This window comes from Lagenorhynchus albirostris, chromosome 4 (genome assembly GCF_949774975.1).
Source record: "Lagenorhynchus albirostris chromosome 4, mLagAlb1.1, whole genome shotgun sequence".
NCBI classification, from domain to species: Eukaryota; Metazoa; Chordata; class Mammalia; order Artiodactyla; family Delphinidae; genus Lagenorhynchus; species Lagenorhynchus albirostris.
The window spans coordinates 143,698,071-143,718,751 of NC_083098.1; the positions used below are offsets into that span (position 1 = coordinate 143,698,071).

The 20,681-nt window shown below is 36.9% G+C and overlaps 1 protein-coding gene across 7 annotated transcripts in view; it reads left to right on the forward strand.

Annotated features, from left to right (window-relative positions):
• Positions 1–20,681, forward strand: part of NAA15 (N-alpha-acetyltransferase 15, NatA auxiliary subunit) — a 75,502-nt gene that overhangs the window by 38,262 nt on the left and 16,559 nt on the right. For 3 of the 7 annotated variants that reach the window (XM_060148740.1, XM_060148739.1, XM_060148743.1), the window contains 9 exons: positions 1,094–1,213; positions 2,789–2,884; positions 3,042–3,148; positions 5,126–5,222; positions 7,870–8,039; positions 9,543–9,695; positions 10,242–10,370; positions 11,480–11,693; positions 19,672–19,865. In XM_060148740.1, coding sequence (XP_060004723.1) covers positions 1,094–1,213; positions 2,789–2,884; positions 3,042–3,148; positions 5,126–5,222; positions 7,870–8,039; positions 9,543–9,695; positions 10,242–10,370; positions 11,480–11,693; positions 19,672–19,865 — 1,280 coding nt within the window. Of the gene's footprint in view, positions 1–1,093; positions 1,214–2,788; positions 2,885–3,041; positions 3,149–5,125; positions 5,223–6,900; positions 6,996–7,869; positions 8,040–9,542; positions 9,696–10,241; positions 10,371–11,479; positions 11,694–19,671; positions 19,866–20,681 lie in introns of those variants that run through there. The other 4 variants (XM_060148741.1, XM_060148742.1, XR_009540421.1 and 1 more) reach the window with 3 other exon arrangements.

The window sequence follows — 20,681 nt, forward strand, 5'->3', positions numbered from 1 at the left end:
CTCTTAACAGTTAACTATCTGAAAGACGCTTGACAAGTTTACTTATGTTCTCTGCTTTACAATGACACAAATAATAGTAACCTATCTCATAGAGCTTTGAGAATTGAATTAAGTAATGCAAGTGAAACATTTAAAAGTCACTTTCACTCTCAGTAAGTGTTCATTTTTATTATCTGATAATAGAAAGGGTGCAAGGGTGAAGTCCTGGTTTGAAAATAATACGTTTGGTGAATGGGAGCCCATTAAGGTAGGGAAAAGGATTCCCGAGTAGCGTTTGAGGCTTGTGTGAGTTTGGAGCTCATATATTTCTAGTGAAACCAGTGCCTCAGTCCATTCATCTGCTGACTTCTTTTATGCGAAGGTGTACAGCAAGCAAGCAGTCGGGGTGATCCAGGCCTTAAAATTGGTAAATGAGGGAGCCTAGGTTTTGAGATTAGTTTTCATATTTGGGGCTGCTAATGTCATTCAGGGATGAGATTGGTCATGCAACCCAGAGAAGACAAGCAGTGAGCCTACAGGTTGCTGAAAGGCGTGAAGAAAAGGGAACGGTTTTCCTCTAGGGTTGGAGGGTTGGATTAGTGAGACAAGAAGAAGAAAGTCAAGATAGTTAAGTTTAAAGCAAGATGCATATTTGGTAGTTGGAAGAGAGAAAAAACAGTAGTGGGAAGAGAGACAATGTGGCCATGCTTATGGGCTGCTAGAGCACAATCGTTTCTTAGTTGATTAGGGCATCATAAGGTTAGGGTATTGGATTGGGGCATTAATTTGGATTTTGAAATTGTCCATACGTTGTCAGGAATACTTGAGTAGTAGATGATGGCTTGGTGACTGTGTTCAGTGACCTTGAGAGAGTAGCCTGGAGTTAGAAAAATACCTGAATAAATTGAGGATGTGAAGAGGATGGCATTTCTACACATGAACTTTCAAAAAGGAGGGACAATAAAGTAACATGGTAAATAGTCTTGTTGAAGGGAATTGAGAACTCAGGAGGATACCAAATCTACCCACTTCCCAATATTGAAGAGGTTTTAAGAGAAAGTTTGGGGAAAACTTAAAGTTACAATCAGAAGATACTTAATTTGTTTTTTATCAGGGGAACTTCTGTTGCAATTATGTCGTTTGGAAGATGCAGCTGATGTTTACAGAGGATTACAAGAGAGAAATCCTGAAAACTGGGCCTATTACAAAGGCTTGGAAAAGGCACTCAAGCCAGGTAGCATTGGTTAAAACTTACTCTCTAAGTTTTAATTGCTTCTTTTGTTAATATATATTGTGTTAACTCAGTGAAAATCATAACTAGAAGAACTGGTTAAGAATTGGTTCAGGGACTTCCTTGCTGGTCCAGTGGGTAAGACTGTGCGCTCCCAATGCAGGGGGCCCGGGTTCAATCCCTGTTCGGGGAACTAGATGCTACATGCATGCCACAACTAAGAAGTCCGCGTGCTACAACTAAACATGCCTCAATGAAGATCCCGTGTGCCTCAACTAAGACCTGGCACAGCCTAAATAAATAAATAAATATTTTAAAAAGAGAAAGGTTAACAGGAGAAAAACTAATTAAAATAAAGAATTGGTTCAAAATCTGAATATAGAAGTACATTTGTGAACTTCCATTTAATATGGTAGACTAAGTGTTTTCTGAAACCTCTCTTCTACTACAAATTCAAAGAAAGAGTTGTGAAAATAATTTTAGAAACAAGTTTGAAAAATTTACAAATGCATAGCAGCATCAGAAACGTGAAAGGGAAAAGTAGAAATGGAGATGTCTCCCCAAAGGAAAGACTTCTGTGATAACCTGTGGCTATAGCAGAGTGGCCTGCCAGGGGCAAGTGAATGTTGCCAAGCTGAAAGGGAAGCACTGTTTCCTATGTGGGAAGAAGGACTCAAATAAACTTGGTCCAGAGACACTCTTCTCCCCAACCATTCTCTCCCATGAATAGGACCTGCTTGTGAGGACAAACCCAGAAACATGTCATCTACAAAAAGGCAGAGTCTTTAGCCAGGATGATCTAATTTGAAGCGAAGTTTCCCACAAGACTGATAGTGAACTATTCCTGGTACATTGATAAATGTGAAAGAAACCTTGTACAAAGAATGTCATCCTCTGTAGTAACACCAGCATTGGAAAGGTAATCATCAGTGCCAGCCAAAGGGAGAGTAGAGATCGTAGAGAAGCCTAAGATGAAGAGAGGCAATGAAATATGCACAGTTAAGAGAAAGTGCCTGTTAGGAATCTGGGAAATGAGAAACATACTTCTTGATGTGACATGAAAATCTTAATAGATTAAATATAAGGGGCCACAGCTGAGGAAAATTAGTGACGTGAAAGATTGAACAAGGAAAGTTCTTACCTGAGAGTAAAAGAAAATATAAAAGAAATATGGAGAAATGAAAGATAGAGGATAAATCCAGAAGCTCCAAGATAAATCAAAGGAGAGGAGTTAGAGGAGAGGCGGAAAAGAATACTGGAGAAGCCGTAGGTGGAAACTTAATAACCGAGCCTTTCTTGGAACTACAGTAGAGCAGGCAGATTTTGAAAGGCCACCTAAAGCAGAGCAGGATAAGGAAAATTATGTATTTTATATGATTATAGATTAAAATATGAAAATATTAGAAGTATTCTAAAATGATTGTTGATATATTTAGGTGGTTAGATTATGAATAATTTTTCCCATGTTCAAATTTTCTGTTTAATATGGTAATTTTTATATATTTTCAGAAATTTGTAATTTTCTAGAAAAATATGTTTTAATTACATATGAAAAATAATTTTTGTTTTGATTTGCAGCTAATATGTTAGAACGACTAAAAATTTATGAGGAGGCCTGGACTAAGTATCCCAGGGGATTGGTGCCAAGAAGACTGCCGTTAAACTTTTTATCTGGTAGGTGAGAATAATTGTGAAGGAATGAAAATGGTGTGATGATATACAGTATCTTTCCTTGGTTTTAAATATATGAGTATGCATGTTAAGGTTTTAATGTATGCATTTTTAGAGTTGTCTGGGTACATGTAAGTCAACAGGATTTTCTTCTTCCAAGGTGAGAAGTTTAAAGAATGTTTGGATAAGTTCCTAAGGATGAACTTCAGCAAGGGTTGTCCACCAGTCTTCAATACTTTGAGGTCTCTATACAAAGATAAAGAAAAGGTAAAGCAAAATACAATGGTTTGGTTTGGTTTTGTGTTTTGACTGTCATTTCTTTGCTCAGTATTTGGAATAATTGGTTCTTGGCTACCTGTGCACATAGTGTACACAGTGTGAATCTGCTAACAGTCTTCCTAGCTTGCAGTTTAAATGCTTCTGTGCCTCATTTCCTTTTCATCCTCTGCTCTCTAGCTGAATAAATTACTGCTTATTTGTTCTGTCTTTTGTTTCTGATATGTACTTTTTAATGAGTCGGTACAGGGATGAAAAGTTGGTAAGGTAGTGATTTCTTCAATATTTTCTCTAATTCCTGATCATGGGGAAACCCAGAAGTAATTTTTTTTTTTTTTGAACTAAGTTGAAGCTTAGTAATCTTTCTCCTTTTTATTTGGTAGAAAAAAAATGCTGTCAGAAGAGTTTGTTTGCTGTCCCAGTAAGTCAGCTTACTCTTTCAGCTACGTATTACAACATTCAAAACGCTGGTTAAAGGGTGTTTTAATCTTTTTTCTTTGGCCGCACTGCATGGCGTGGGATATCTTGGTTCCCCAACCAGGGATCGAACCCATGCCCCCTGCAGTGGAAGCGTGGATTCTTATCCACTGGACCACCAGGGAAGTCCCAAGGGTGTTTTAATCCTGATTTAGATTATTTTGTTTATAAGTACAGTGGCATCAGACATGTTGGCTGGGTTTAAAAAAAAACACCTTAAAGGTGGGAAAGATTAAATGTGCTAAACATTTAAACCTAAAGCATATAAAGGGCACTTATTCTGACAGTCTTTTGTTGAAAGGTCCAAGATATGGGCTTTATTGATGACTGTTTCACCTTTTTTCCCCCTTGATTAAATCACATTGATAGAATATGGTATTTTACTTCTAGTTTTGGTACAGTGAGAACGTGATGCTTGTGAAGCAATCTTGATTGTAGAATCATATATATTGTTACGAGTTTTCCCTTTATGGTTATCTTTTTAAACCTAAATTGGTAAAAAATGTCTAATTTGTCTGTGAGTCTTTCCATGGTATTTGACTTAATAGAAGCAGTTCTTTCTTTTTGTTCTCATTTCTTAAGTTTACATAATATTGAATTAAATTCTGCAATGATGATAATGAATGCAACTAATTCAAACAGGTTTGGGAAAACAAACCTCTTAGTAAGCATGTAGCTCACCTTGTGGGAGAAGAACATGGGCGCAGCAGAATAACCTAGCTGTGGCCATTCAGTCCTCACAATTTTCTGAGGTGATGGAGAGAGCTGGTGTTAACCTGTTGAGTCAGTTAAGTTGAGGTCATTTAAGAGAGCTTCTGTAGTAACAAATTCATTATAGATGGATTAAGCAAAGAAGGGAATTAATAAATGAAAAGTATTCACAGATCTCTTACGAAGCCAGGAGTAAGTAGTACAGTCATGACTCAGGAGAGACCAGAACTGGGACAGCCACTCACTCTCCTGGATCTCAGAAACCCACCTACGGTGCCATGTTTCTCTGTTACTGATGCTTTCCCCACGGTGATGAAATCGAGAGTGGATGCTGTCATATGCTTGTGGAATTTCTCTTTTTTACACAGTATTTAATTCTTGATTCCTAAAGTGCAAATGTTAACTGTGTTGTTTATGTGAATTGAGGTAACAATGAACCAAGATAAAAATCATCCCTAACACTACCTCTTTCTGTCCATCCTTTTCCTGATTTCTAGTTCAGCTTGATGCTTTATTTTATAGCAGGGAAAGGAGTTGCCAGTAAGTTTTTTGGAAAGTTTTGCCTTAAAACACACCTTCATAAATGTATGGTTTTAAATTTTTATCCATAGGTTAAGAGATTTATAAAAAGGTGTGTGTGTGTGTATGAGAGGGAGAGAGAGAGAGAGAGAGAGAGAGAGAGGTGGAGGGGGGAATCGGAATGTTTATTTAGCCCTCTAGTAGTAAATAACACATTTTGCACAAGCATAGTAACTATATATTTATTTATTTTTATTAAAGTGTGCTTGTGTGTTTGTACTCCAGGTGGCAATCATAGAAGAATTAGTAGTAGGTTATGAAACATCTCTAAAAAGCTGCCGGTTATTTAACCCCAGTGGTAAGTGCTCAAGTTTTATGTTTTAAAAAAATCTTGAAAATCTTAATATGTTGCGAAATTCTTGATCAGAAGGTCAGTATTGTTCATTATTTAGTCAGTAAGCTTAGTATATTTAAACTTTTTTTCCCTTTAAGATGAAGGTGCATTAATGTACACATTGTGTGAAATGTACATTGGTAAGAAGATAATAACAGTAGCTTATTGAAGAAAATTTTATGTAAAATTTAAAACACCTGCAAAGCTAGATGTAATAGTATGATGACACTCCATTTACCCGCCACTCAACTTCAGTAGTTTTTACCTCATGGCCAAACTTATTTCATCTGTATTCTTACCTACTTCCCTTACTCCCATGTTATTCTAAAACAGATCCCAAACATCACATCATTTCATCCATGAATATTTCAGTATTCTAAAGATTATAACCATAATAGCGTCACCATACTTGAACATTAATACTTTCTTAATATCAAAGAAAAAAGTCCATGCTTACATTTCCAGGTATCTTGGAAATACCATTTTTTCTCTTTGTTTTTGAAGTTTGTTTGAATGAAGATCCAGGTGAAATCTATACTTTGAGTTTGTTTGATATGTCTCTTAACCCTTTTTTATAAATCTGTAGGTTTTCCCTCTTTCTTCCTGCAATTTATTTATTAAAGAAGTTAGTTTTTTTCCCTTGAGTTTTTCTATAGTATGGATTTTGCTGAATATACCCATATCGTGTTGCTTAACATGTTATTTCTCTGTCCTCTGGATTTGTTACAAATTGGTAGTTGGATGCACAGCTGTGCTGTCTAGTATGGTAGCCATTAGCCACATGCGGCTATTAAAATGTTTTTAATTAAATAAAAAATTTAATTAGTTGTACTAGCCACATTTCAAGCACTGCTCAATAGCTACTGCAAATCGAATGCCTGCCCTATTAGACAGGGCAGATCCAGAACATTTCCATCATTATGGAAACTTCTCACGGAAAGGTCTGACTGCAGGTTTGATGAGATTTGATTTGATTTTTTTTTGTTCCTTTTTGTTTTAAAGACAAAGGGATGAGCAAGATTATTTCAAGATGGTGGTGTGTTCTTTGATCAAGAGGCATGAAGTATTTGTTTCATATGTTAAGAACTGTTAAGAATTACAAGCTAGTGATATTCTACCATTCATTTTTTTATTATCTTAAAGAGATACTGTCATCTGCTTATGCAGTATTTCAGTTTGTATAGAAAAAGCAAGATAAATGCTGCTTTTTCTCCCCTGCCTAGCCTACTTTTTTGTTCTTTACCAGTTTTCAAAATAATGAATTGGTTTAGTAGCATTCTTCAAAGATGGCCAATACTTGTTTTAAAGGTTTTATTATGAATTCATGACTTTAACCATATTTGCAGTTTCAAATGGTTTAAACCTTCACATACTAGGATAGTAGTTGATAGCTTCCTTGCAGTTTGGTATGACAAAATATTCTAGCTCACCTTGTATACTGCCCACAGCAGACGTGTAATCAGTTGTTTTTCCCAAGGAGCCCTGTTTCCTACAGTGGGAAAGCCCAGTATGGGACCTGGGGTGCTTATTGCTATTGAGTTGATCACTGTTTCTAGATCTCAGATGAATTTAAATAGTACTTTTTAGAAGGCGTTACCATGGTTTCATCGGTTAATCATCATGATGTTCCTTTGATTATCAGCATTTTCCTACATATTTTACAAATGTGGAAGAGGTTCAATGACATGCCCAAGAATATGCAGCACTTTAGTTGCAGATCTATCAGAACGGGAGTTGGTGAGTTCCACTCCTATTGTTTGTCCACTGAGCCATCCTACTTCTACTAGGATAAAAATAAGCACTCTGTTGCTTTCTTTGAAAGCAAATAACAGTTCTTAGATTTTAGAAATTTGTATTAAAAAATCATTTTTTAATGTGTGGGTTGTATATTTAACTTGCACACTTTCTTGTGAGTATATAAAAATAAAATTATGAACTAAAATACAGAATAAGTATTTTTACTCATCTCATTTTTTGGGTATAATTTTTATTTAACCTAAATTATGCATTGTTGCATATTCAGAATAATATTAAAATATGTTAAGAATCTTATAATCACCAAAATTCAAAATAACCACATCACAAGTATATTTATGTATAGTTTGGTACATTAGCTAGAAACCCAATTGAGCAGTCATGCCTTTCTTCTTTCTTTTTCTTTTTTTACCGTCACATTAATGGAAATTTTCTCTTTATTTATTTATTTTTTTTCCCTCATACATAACATCCTGATCAGTATACTCGTAGTTCTAGTACAACTTGTCGTGTCCTCTCCCCCCGAACCCTCCCCTTCCCCTCCCTCCCCTCAGTTTTCTTTTTAGGTAATTTGTTATAGCTTTGATCTCATTCATCTGCCATGTTAACTATATGAAGTTATTACTATGCAAGGCATTGTGCTAGGAGCTATAATGATACAGAGCAGAAAGTGTGGTCCCTTCCAAAGATTTTATAGGGTTAGAGCTAGTTGCATAACTAGATGCATAAATCACATGGTTTGAGCTGCTTCCCTTGTTAATAAAGATAGAGCCACTTTGCGGTGGCTAGTCTGTTACTAATATCTCTAATGACTAAGCTTGCTTTCTTTCCTCCCCCGCCCCCCCACTTTTCAAAGACGATGGGAAGGAAGAACCGCCAACCACGTTACTTTGGGTCCAGTACTACTTGGCACAGCACTACGACAGGACTGGGCAGCCGTCTGTTGCTCTGGGGTACATAAATACCGCTATTGAAAGTACACCCACGTTGATAGAACTCTTTCTTGTGAAAGCTAAAATCTATAAGGTAAAAATCTTTTCTCCTCTTTTGTCATGAGGCAGTGAAACACAAATTAAGAAAACACATGCTGTAGAGTCTGAATGCGGTGAGAGGAATGGCATATTTGATAGCTCGCAAAACATGGAGCAGCAAATATAGTCCATTTCTCAGTCTGATTACTTTGAGACTTGTCATGGTCATGCTCATTTGCTCACCCATCTATATCTGTTTATGCACAAACAAGTATACATATATACGTATGGTCATTCATATATATGGTTGTTCATACACATACCTGGTTATTTTCTTGGTTTTAAGTAGCAAGACTATAGATAATAAATAATTACATTTGCTGCGAAATGTTTGTTTCTATTAACATTTCTGTAAGATCATATATATCAGTATCTGGTAATCTTAAAACGAAACTGAAGATGTCTACTATGAATTCTACGTATTAGCTCTTTGCCGTTTCAACTCCTGGGTCTTGCTTGAGAAAAATCATCTTAAAGTTGCCGCTTTACTATCTTAATACAAATATAATTTAGTAATAAAAGCTCTTGGGGAAGAGATTGTAAACCAATAATTCATTTACCAAAAAATTATGAAATTAAGTATTTTTTTTTTTGAAATTAATTAATTTATTTTTGGCTGCGTTGGGTCTTTGTTGCTGTGTGTGGGCTTTCTCTAGTTGCGCCAAGCAGGGGCTACTCTTTGTTGCGGTGCACAGGCTTCTCATTGCGGTGGTTTCTCTTGCTGCGGAGCCTGGGCTCTAGGCGCATGGGCTTCAGTAGTTGTGGCACGTGGGCTCAGTAGTTGTGGCTCACGGGCTCTAGAGCACAGGCTTGGTAGTTGTGGTGCACAGGCTTAGTTGCTCCGCAGCATGTGGGATCTTCCCAGACCAGGGCTTGAACCCGTGTCCCCTGCATTGGCAGGTGGATTCTTAACCACTGCACCATGAGGAAGTCCCCCAAGTAATGTTTTAAAAGCACTTTTTTAAAGCCAAGTAAGGCTCATTAGTTTTGTGACCTTCCCAAATGGACTAGTTAGACAAAGTAGAATGAGGATCATTGTGGAATGTCCACCAGTGGTCCTAATTGTAATGTTTCCATGGTTCTTTTGGAGTAGAAATTTGACCATCCGTTTGCCTTTTATGACCTTTACAGTAAACTTTGTTGTTCTGGCTTAAAGATTTTGATTATTATCTATTCTTTGATTCAATGATTATTTGAGTATTCACTATGTGCCAGGCACTGTTGTAGTGTGTAGTCAATGAGGTTATAACAGTAGACAAAATTTTTAAAACAAATCTTTACTATCAGAGAGCTTATATTCTGCATCGCCAGAAAGGTATCAGAACTTATATTTCTGTAGAATGTATGCATCTACGTTGATTAGGGTTGTAAGAGACAGAAGATTACTGTTTCTTCCATTTGTGTTTTAGTTATTTATGAACAGGAAACTAATTACTTGCATAGTAAAATTAGCATACTCTGACTGGTTTATTTTGCTTTTGTACCCTGTTATTATTAGCATGCTGGGAATATTAAAGAAGCTGCGAGGTGGATGGATGAGGCCCAGGCCTTGGACACAGCAGACAGATTTATCAACTCCAAGTGTGCAAAATACATGCTAAAAGCCAATCTGATAAAAGAGGCTGAAGAAATGTGCTCGAAGTTTACAAGGGTTTGTACAGCTAGTTTTCTTGCTTGTGAATAAATAGTTCATACTTGTATACCTTGTTTATTTTTCAAAATTTACGTCTGATATTTTTAATATCAACACAGGATTTTAATTGAATTGCCTTATCAGAAAAAACTGAAATCAATATTAGTATAGAACATCATTTTTTAAATATGGTTGTACAGTGGGTTTTTAAACTCTGATTTATATTGATGTATGTTCAGTTGAAATTTTTAAGGGCGAAGGGAACTAATACTAATTGAACATCTGCCGTGTGTTACTGTTCTGTTTCTTATGTTACTTTCCATCCCCAATTATGTAGACCTTTTGATTAATCATTTACAAGGGTGTATGTGTACACCTTTAGAAATACAATTCTAATTTCTTTCACATATTAACTATTCCCTCTTACCCTGAGAATGGTTTAAAAAATTAGAAAATTATTTTGAAAGAATTCAAATCAATTGACCATCTTTCCTTTTTAAATCCTATGGTGGAATAATGTATTTGATAAGAAATTGTCTTTGAGTGTGTGTGCTTTTCATATAGGAAGGAACATCAGCGGTTGAGAATTTAAATGAAATGCAATGCATGTGGTTCCAGACAGAATGTGCCCAAGCTTATAAGGCAATGAATAAATTTGGTGAAGCACTTAAGAAATGTCATGAGATTGAGAGAGTAAGTACCACATACATAAAAGTTTCTCATTTCATTTTGTTACACATTGAAAGTTTTGAGGAAATCCTATAGTTTTTTTCTCTTCTCTCACCTTATAATGTATAGTAAGTGATTTCTAAAAACCAGTGTTCATATTTTTCAAGTTTTATAATGGAAATAATATAGACTATATTAAGCAGACTTCCCCATTGTCTACTCTTCCTGCCAGAATTTATGTAAGAAACTTAAGGGAAAGTTTGTATCTTGGCTGCGTTTTCATTGATTTCTGAATGTTTCTGCTTCATTAATACATACAAAGCTCATCAAGCTATCCCAGAAACGTGTTTGTTGTGGGGTTGATTGGTGGTGCCTTATGCCCTGATAAATACTATTTATAAGCTTTGAAGCCTTTTCACAGTACTTCTGTAACCTATGTAATTCCTCACGTTCTGATAAATTTATTCTTTTCTTAGTCCTTTTCACTTCTGAGTCATTTCTATCACTAGTAGTTGGCTTTCATTTTTTATGATTTTCATATATAAAAATAATTTATATAATTTCATGCTTGTTCTGTTATTGAGTCGAGAACCCCAGAGCTTAGTTGAAATGTGTTAGCTTCCGGTTGCTTGACTTACTCACTGATTGATTTCTCACCCACGTACCAGCATTTCATTGCATAGGATTCAGATTTGTATTCTCAGAAAAATTACCAAATACTGCAGTATTAAAATCCTTTGCAAATTGTTCTAAAGACTGAATGTTTAACATGTAAATCTACTGTACTGCACTATTATGTATGCTAATAAATTCTGTTGGATTTGTCCTGATAGCTTTATTTAAGTATGATTAAGGAAGGAATAAATATATGTATTTTAAAGCATTGTGTTTCCTTTCATTCAACAAGTAATTCAGTGCCTACAGTATGCCATTATACTATGCTAGGTGATGGCCAATTATATTTGCTTATTTGATATGCAAAGTATTTAAATTGAATTATTGTCATTTTTAATATTTTTAAATTTTACTGATTTTTTTTCATGCCTGAGAAACAAGTAATTCCAAGGCTTTCATTTTTGTAGTTTCTTTGCTATTGCTATACTTCACTGTAATAAAAAAGATAATTTTGTTAGCATTTTATAGAAATCACTGATGACCAGTTTGACTTTCATACATACTGTATGAGGAAGATTACCCTTAGATCATATGTGGACTTATTAAAACTAGAAGATGTACTTCGACAGCATCCATTTTACTTCAAGGCAGCAAGAATTGCTATAGAGATCTATTTGAAGCTTCATGACAACCCCCTTACAGATGAGAATAAAGAACATGAAGCTGATACAGGTATAATAATCAAAGAGTTCTTATTGTTTCTGTGGTGTGTAGGTGTGTACTTATGTTTTTGTGTAATGGAGATTTTTCCTGAGCCTTTTTTTTTTTTTTTTTTTTTTTTTTTGCTGTGTTGGGTCTTTGTTGCTGCACACAGGCTTTCTCTAGTTGCGGCGAGCGAGGGCTACTCTTCGTTGAGGTGCGCGGGCTTCTCATTGCAGTGGCTTCTCTTGTTGCAGAGCACAGGCTCTAGGCTCGTGGGCTTCATAGTTGTGGCTCACGAGCTCTAGAGCGCAGGCTCAGTAATTGTGGAGCACATGTGGGATCTTAGTTGCTCCACAGCATGTGGGATCTTCCTGGACCAGAGCTCGAACCCGTGTCCCCTGCATTGGCAGGCAGATTCTTAACCACTAAGCCACCAGGGAAGTCCCTTTCCTGAGCTTTTTATTAAGCACCTTGTGGGACAATGTTATACATGCTTTAGAAAATGGTGATGACCATTTTGTGAATTTTTCTAAGCAACAAAAGAAAAATACCGTTTACGTTAGTCTTTCAAAAGTTAAGCAAGCGGGCTTCCCTGGTGGCACAGTGGTTGAGAGTCCGCCTGCCGATGCAGGAGACACGGGTTCGTGCCCCGGTCCGGGAGGATCCCACATGCCGCGGAGCGGCTGGGCCCGTGAGCCATGGCCGCTGAACCTGCGCGTCCGGAGCCTGTGCTCCACAACGGTAGAGGCCACAACAGTGAGAGGCCTGCGTACTGCCAAAAAAAAAAAAAAAAAGTTAAGCAGGAATTTAATTTGTAACTGATCACTAGCTTTTAAGGAGTTGAATTTCATGAACTTTACATTTAATATCTGGTTTACCCAATACTATAAATTGTTAAGTACAATACTATTTTTATATTAGTGTTGGAACTCCACGTTAGTATTGACCGTCAGTATATCTAGTTATTTCTCCTTTTAGTAATAATTTATAATTAACCTACTAAAAGGTAAATACTGCTTGAACACTAAAACCCAGCTTAGAATTAAGCCAGTAAAATTGCTCAATGATTTACCATTTGACCAGTTTTAACATGCCATTTTTATAGCAAGATGTCAGGATGTGTAGGGAGAAATCTTCCTTAATTATTTGGGAAAGGATCTCAGCATAAAAGTGACATAGGAATGTAGAAAGATAAAAATTAATTGTTCATCCAAATATTTTGTGACATTTTCATGGCAAAAATGTTACAGGAGTTGGGACATAAAAACTGTGTCAGATTTTTTTTCTTCAGTCCTGAGTTTATGCCTCTCCTGATGTTATGGTTGGTTACTTTCTATACTTCCTCCTTCTAAAGTCCTTTGGATCTTTCTGTTAATTTGTTATTAAATTATATTTCCTGTTGCCTAAGAACAATTTAGAACTTTCTGAGGTCACATATAGAAACCCTTGTACAGATTTCACTTGAATCTCTATCTGTCGTTGCTTCTTCAACTGGCAAGAAGATACCAGTGAGAATCTACAGGACAATTTATCATTGAAGCTGAGAGCAGTGATCCTCTGGCTTCTTTTGTTTACCTTCCTTTTTTAAAATAAATAAACTTATTTATTTATTTATGGCTGCGTTGGGTCTTGGTTGCTGCGCGCTGGCTTTCTCTAGTTGCGGTGAGTGGGGGCTACTCTTCCTTGCGGTGCGCGGGCTTCTCATTGTGGTGGCTTCTCTTGTTGTGGAGCACGGGCGCTAGGCACATGAGCTTCAGTAGTTGTGGCATGCGGGCTCAATAGTTGTTGTGGCTTGCAGGCTCCAGAGCGCAGGCTCAGTAGTTGTGGCTCTTGGGCTTAGTTGCTCCGCGGCACGTGGGATCTTACTGGACCAGCGCTCGAACCCGTGTCCCCTGCGTTGCCAGGCGGATTCTTAACCACTGCGCCACCAGGGAAGTCCCTGTTTACCTTCCTGTTCACTCTTCCTGCCTTCCACCTGTTCTGCAAATTATGCAAATAATGTACAATTAACTCTTAACATACAAAGTTGAAACAACTTAGAAAAATAACTAGCAATGTGAAAATCCCCTTTCCCTTTTCTCCTACCCACAGGCTGTCTTCTTTCAGAGGGCTACCCCTACGAAACGTTCAATTTCCTTTGTGCACAATTACCATTTTCAGAGCTTGATGTGCACACATGCTCTACACACACCTTTCAGGGTAGTTCTTGTGGTTGTTTGTTCGTTTTATTTTTATAGCCCATAAATGGGATGATATGATTCATAGTGTTTTGAAATTTACACTTTTTCCCCTTCATTTTATAGTATTGTTCCATGTCTGGGCACAGCTAATATCATCATCAGTCATTTTAATGGCTCTGTGGGAATCCATGTGGGTCCCCCCCAGCCCCTTACAGTGTTACAGTAAATGTCCTGTAGGTCATCATTATGCACATATTTTATTATGGATTGTTAGGAGTGGAAATTGCTAGGTCAAAGAGTATGAGAAATGTATAAAATTGCCTTCCATAAAATGTTTTTATTGCCACCAACAGTGGACTGATATTTTATTTTACTGCTAACACTGAAAATTGTCCATCCTTTACATTTTTGTTACTTTGGGAAGAACATCTAATTTATAATTCCTAGATTTTTAAGAGTGGAACACCTGCATACGTTTTCAAGTGGCCTTTAGGTTTCTTATGTGAATTGCCTTTTCATATCTTTTGCCCATTTTATTTTGAAACTTCTTGGTTCGTAGGAGTTCTGTACATACTCAGGACTGTAATCCTTATTTATGTGTTGCAAATATTTTCTTCCTGTCACTTAGGTCTTATGTTTGTTTACAGTGGGTGTCTTTCTTTATGTAAAAGCTTTAATTTTTCTGAAATCAAAGTTGTGTAGTCTTTTATGGTTTCTGGGTCTTGCTTAGAAAGGCTTTTCTCCTTCAAAATGTAAAATATATTTATAAATATCTTCTATGTTTTCTTATATTATTAACTTTGTTATTTTTACATTTGGCTGTTTAATCATCTGGAGATAATTTTTATATGTGATGTGAGGTGGAGGGTAGCTTTTTTCATCCCCACATAAAAGACTGCTGACTCCTAAATAGTGCTTATTGAATAGGTTGTCCATATTCCCCACTCTTTTAAAATGCCACTTTTATCCTGAAGTAAGCTCTGAAAAAATACTTTGGTGGGTTGTGGGCATGGTGTCTTGTTCTCACATATATTAAAACTTAGTGTGAAGACACAGTAAAACTATGTTGTATTGACATCAGTACACGGGTTTCTCTTCTTATCCATTTTTCTCTTCTTAATCTAACACTATGTCTTTCAATTTTTCTTGGTTTTACATGTTAATTTTTGCTTATGTAAGAACTGTAGAGTTAATTGATCTTCCAGAAAATTTCTTTTGGAGTTTTACTTTGAATTGCATTTAACATATAGATTACTGTTTGGGGATCAGGAGATCTTACACAACATCAAGTCTTCGCATACTAGAATGCATGTATCTCCTATTTATATTTTAGTGTAATTGTTGTGTTGTAACTTTAGCAAATTTACTCTTAGCGTTATCCTTACATGTCCCCCTTTCCCATTACAGTATTCCAAATGAATATTGTTATAGTTTTTGTATGTTGGTATCCTTATTGAACGTTGATACTAGGTTTAGTAGATTTTTCAGTTGATTTAAAAAATTTTTCTACGTAGGCCGTTATATTAATCTGTAATCAGTTTAAGTATTCATACCTCTTTTTTTCCCCCATGCCTTATTGCATTGGTTAGTGTTGCTGAAATAGTGCTGATTAACAGGAACAATAGTTTGCTTGCTGCCATTTTTTTCCTTAGACACAGTGCTTTCTAATGGTTCACCAAAAAGCTTGACATTTATAGCAAAGATCTGGTAGGTACCCTTTATTTGCTTGAGAAGTTATCTTTTGCTTCTCATGTTTTTACCCTTTCAGTAAACTTAAGAGTCTTCATATGGCCAGATTTCTTTTATTTTGCATTCTTATGTGTATGTTAGTTTGGCTGGGTAGAGAGTCTAGATTCAGATGGTATTTTCTGTGTATACACATATACATGCATATGTGCACATATACACAAACACAAATTTTTTTAAAAAAGGTAATGCAATATTCTAGCGTAGTAGAATTTTCCTTTGGCTCCTCCTAAGCTAAAATTTGAGTCTCTATTAAGTTCACACAAGTACTAGCTAATTTATGTAAACTTGAGATAGTGCCTATCCAGATAATTAGCACTAAATTAAGTGAAACAGGATTTGGACTCTTAATGTCTATATTAATTTCCTGTGTAGATTCCTTTCTCTATCGTGGTGTGGCAATTATTGTGAACTGACGAGTCCTCTTAAGGCAGTGAGAGGCATTAGAGAATAGGGTCACGAACTAGCCTGTGGGCCAAATCCATACTGCAGTTTGTTTTGGTACATGAAGTCTTATTGGGACCTAGCCAAGCCCATTCATTTACATACTATCTGTTGCTCTTTTTGTGCTATGACAGCTGAGTTTAGTTGCAACAGAGACCTGTGGCTTGCAAAGCGAAAAATATTTAGTATCTCGCCTGTTGAAGAAAAAGTTTGCTGACCCCTGGTGTAGCATAGTGGAAAGAGAGAGTTTAGACTGGAGGCAAAGTGAAGTGGATTTACATCCTTGCTCTGTCTTTTACTATCACTCTGAGTCATTATTTTTCTTCTGAAAGCTCAGTTTTCTGATACATAAAATAATATTATGAGGTTGTTGAGACTGTTAAATAAAATAATGTGTGTATTGTGTCTAGTCTTGCAGTGAGGATGCAAGTGGTAGCAATTATTTCACAAATCATTAAAAGGCCAGAATTTATGTGGCCACTCACGCAGTCTTGTGTTTCTAGGATGTAATTTTTAGTTCTTGTTTGAAATTTTCTTTTCTAGTAGTAAGGAATTCTTTACCAGGAAAAAGAGAAACAGGTATAAATTTGTTTTTATCTATTGCTGCATAATAAATTACCCCCAAATTTACCATCTTGAACCAACCATTTCCATAGGTCAGGAATTCAGCAGCATCTAGGTGGTTCAGGCTCAGGGTCTCTTAGGAAGTTGTAGTTAAGATATTGGCTAGAGCTGTAGTCATCTGAAGGTTTGGCTGGGGCTGGAGGATCCATTTCCCAGATGGCTTACTCGCATGGCTCTTGGCAGGAGGCCTTAATTTCTTAGTCTCTCCAGAGGGTGTCTTGAGTTCCTCAAGACATGGTAGCTGGCCACGCTAGAGAGCAAGGAGGAAGCCATAACACCTTTAATGTTCTCTTCTCTTGACATAACACCCTGCCACTTCCTTTACATTTTAATTTGTTGAGTGGGTCACCAGGTACAACCTATACTTGAGTGGGAAGGAGAAATCAAAGAATTTGTGGACATATTTTTAACTGCCATGTTCTGCATTCTGGACACAAATTACTTACATTCTTAATGCAAAATATACTTGCCCCTCTCAAGGCCTCTGTAAGTCTCATCCCATTACAGCATTAGTTCAAAGTCCAGATCGTTATCTTGTGAATGAGGTGCAGATGTTGATGAGGTTTTTTGAATATGGTTCTTTAGTGTAGCTCTTCAAGTAGAGTTCTTGATATGAAATCCTGTGAATTAGAGTTCTTGATAAGAAATCCTGTGAACCAGTATAAAGTGGTGAGAGAGAGGCTAGGCGCCCACTGTAGACACAAAGGGGTGGTGAGGGGGGAACGGGAGGCACATTGGAGTTACTGGTTCATGTCAATTCTCAGGTCCAGTTGGGTCCAGGTTAGCAGTTCTTTGATGAGGACTCGAGACCTAGGAATAATTCTTTATGGATCTTGGCTCTGCCCTCTGGGTTCCTGGTTCTACCTTCTGAATCCTTCTTTTTTCTTGAAAGTTAGCGTTTGTCTGCAGCTAAGTAGTTTCTTAATCCGCTTCCAAAATTTGAGGGTGGGGTGTCTGAAGACCTCTTTTCATTTTATGCTATGTTCCTTTCAGTCCAAGTTTCCGTGTTTCTACCGTTATAATTCTCTTTTAAACTTCATGAATCTTGTGTGAATCTCATTGAAATCCACATGCACAAGTATCTTTGTCTACTTTGAGATCTTGCTGAGAGGACAAAACTTCTAAGTTTCTTAGAAGGTCTGCTGTGTGATTGAGAGGATCTGTGGATCACACCCTTAAAATTTTTAAGAGAACCTTTGTTTGACTAGTAACTGAGACACCATTTTTCTGAATTCTGAGTCTTAACAAAAGATTTTAAAGCCAAATTCTCTGCTCTCCCTTTTGACATGTTTTCCTGGCAGTGCCCTGTGTTTGATCTTTGCTCAGCAGTCATTTCTGGAGAGGTTGAGAATTTTCAAAAACCTCAAGTCCCTGCTCCTTCCTTTAGTTTCTTTCTCTTGCATTTTTGCTAGAAGCAGCAAGAAGAATCAGGTACCATCTTCAAACCTCTTCTCCCCCCCACCCCCGCATGTTTTGGGGCCTAGAAATCCACCTAACGGGATCATCCGGTTCACTTGATGCATTTTATAAGTGTTGCTAAGCTGTCTGCCTCTATGTGATTATAAGTGTTCCTAACTTCACTTTAGCCCTCACTTGCATCCTCTTCAAAATCTAGATATCTATTAATAGTCTAAGGCTCTTAAGCTTACATTAATTCTCTTTTCCAAGTCTTCTCACCTTTGGCCACTCTCTGGTCCCAGAGCCACTCCCCACATTTTAGGGTTTTATTGCAGCAGCATCGCACTTCCAGGGACCAAAATATGTTGGTTGTCTATCGCTACATAACAAATTGCTTAGCAGATTTAAACAACAAACATTTATTTCCCAGAGGTACTGGGGGCCAGGAATTCAAAAGTCACTTAGCTGTATGATTGTAAAGACTTATGGTCTCTCAGGAGGTTGAAGTCGAGATGTCAGCCAAGGCACCTGAAGGATTGGAGAATCTGCTTCCAAGATGGCGTGGCCAGAGGACTGTTCTTGGCCACACGGGTCTTTACATAAGGTGGTTTGGGTTTCTTCACACCATGACAGCTGGCTTCCTCCGAGTGATCCAAGGGAAAGCAAGGAGGAATCCACAGTGCTTTTATGTCCTAATCTTGGATGTCATACACTTTCATTTCTAGTACATTCTATTAGTGAGAAGTGAGTCACTAAGTATAGCCCACATTTAAGGGAAAGGGAAATAGACTCCACTTTTTGAAGGGAAGAATTTTGGGGCATATTTAAAAATCACCACAGTGGTGGTATATTTTAGAATGAATTTTTTCATTTCTCATTATTAACAAGTATTTTCCAACTAAATACTGATTGTACACGTAGCTTTCAGATTTATTGCTCTAAGTCTAAACAGTACAGATTTTCCACTTTATTATGGCATGTTTATCAGTGATTTCCAGTCTTTCTTTGAAACATTCTATAGTTGTACCTCAAGGGATATTGTTAATTTTTAATGTCAAATTTTAAATTTACTGTGTAGTTATTCATTATTCCTTCAACAAATATTTGAGTGTTTTCTCTGTTTTGGTATGCTGCTAGGCCCTGTCAATACAAAGATTATGAGTAAAACAAGGTCTCTTCTACCAAGGAACTGACGGTCTAAAAGAGAAATAGATGTATAAACAAAGTATTATGACAAGCAGAATATGTGAGGCACAGTGGCAGCACTGTTTGACAGGATTAGAGACGGCATAACTAAGAAGGCCTGGGACCGTGCCATAGGGTTAGGAACCAGCTTGTCACATTCCTGGAATTGCAGGTGGTTTACTGTCGCTAGAGGAGCTCACGTGCTTCTGAGTTTTGCTATGGTTGCCACAGTAGGGTGGGTCTCGCAAGTTTTTTGAGGAGGTTAGTGTTCTTTAGCAAATGTGGCACTATTAAAGGGTACACATAGGCATATGAACATGTGTAACATGAAAGATTTTTAGTGGGAGTTTATATGGGAATATTACATAGTAATTGATCATTTCTAATCTGATTAACATGTTGGTAATTTTATTAACACTTGCTGCTTACAGCAAACATGTCTGACAAAGAGCTAAAGAAGCTACGTAATAAGCAAAGAAGAGCTCAAAAGAAAGCCCAGATAGAGGAAGAGAAAAAAAATGCAGAAAAAGAAAAGCAGCAGAGAAATCAGAAAAAGAAGAAGGACGATGATGATGAGGAAATTGGAGGTCCAAAAGAAGAACTTATTCCCGAGAAGCTGGCCAAGGTACTTAAGAATAGTGTTTGGCACAATTGAGTGAAATTTCATGACCACCTATTGTCATTTTATGTGGTCTTATTCAGCCAATTTGATTATAGATTTTAGAGTAAAAAAATCACTTTAATTTTTAGCTTGCTTTCCCTTCCTTCCTTCCTTCCTTCCTTCCTTCCTTCCTTCTTTCCTTCCTTCCTTGCTTCCTTCCTTCCTTCCTTCCTTCCTTCCTTCCTTTTCTTCTCTCTCTCTTTTGTTCTGATTGTATCTCACATTTAGAACTTGAAGTAATGATTCTGATCCAGAGTAATCCAGTATATGGTATATTGGAGAGTTTTGGCTTTTGAGTCATTCTGATCTGGGACCACATATTAGCTCTTACACTTCATTGTGTATCTTGGACATTTTGTCTAACCTCTCTGATGGTTTTCTCAAATATAAAATGGGACTCGGAAAAATCCCTACTAGGCAGAAATGTTAGGACTAGAGAAAATATATGTGTAAAGAATGTAGTGTCTGTTGTAAGTGGTAACATTGAACTTTTTATATCTAGCCTAAATTGAGGTTTTTAAAAAGAGAATTCTGTATGTCTCTCTCTCACTCATGTTGTCAGTTTACACTATTTCTTTATTGTATTTACTATTTGTACCTAATATCTTAAAAGTCCTCAAATATTTTCCCCAAGCCAAAATCTTATCTGCCATTTTTACACTATTAAGCTGAAACCAAGGCATTCGTTGTCCTGTGAATTATATCAGAGCAGATGGACAGTAATATCTCATGGCAATATTACTGTTAAGAACCATAGATAAATGTAGCTTGGATTTCACA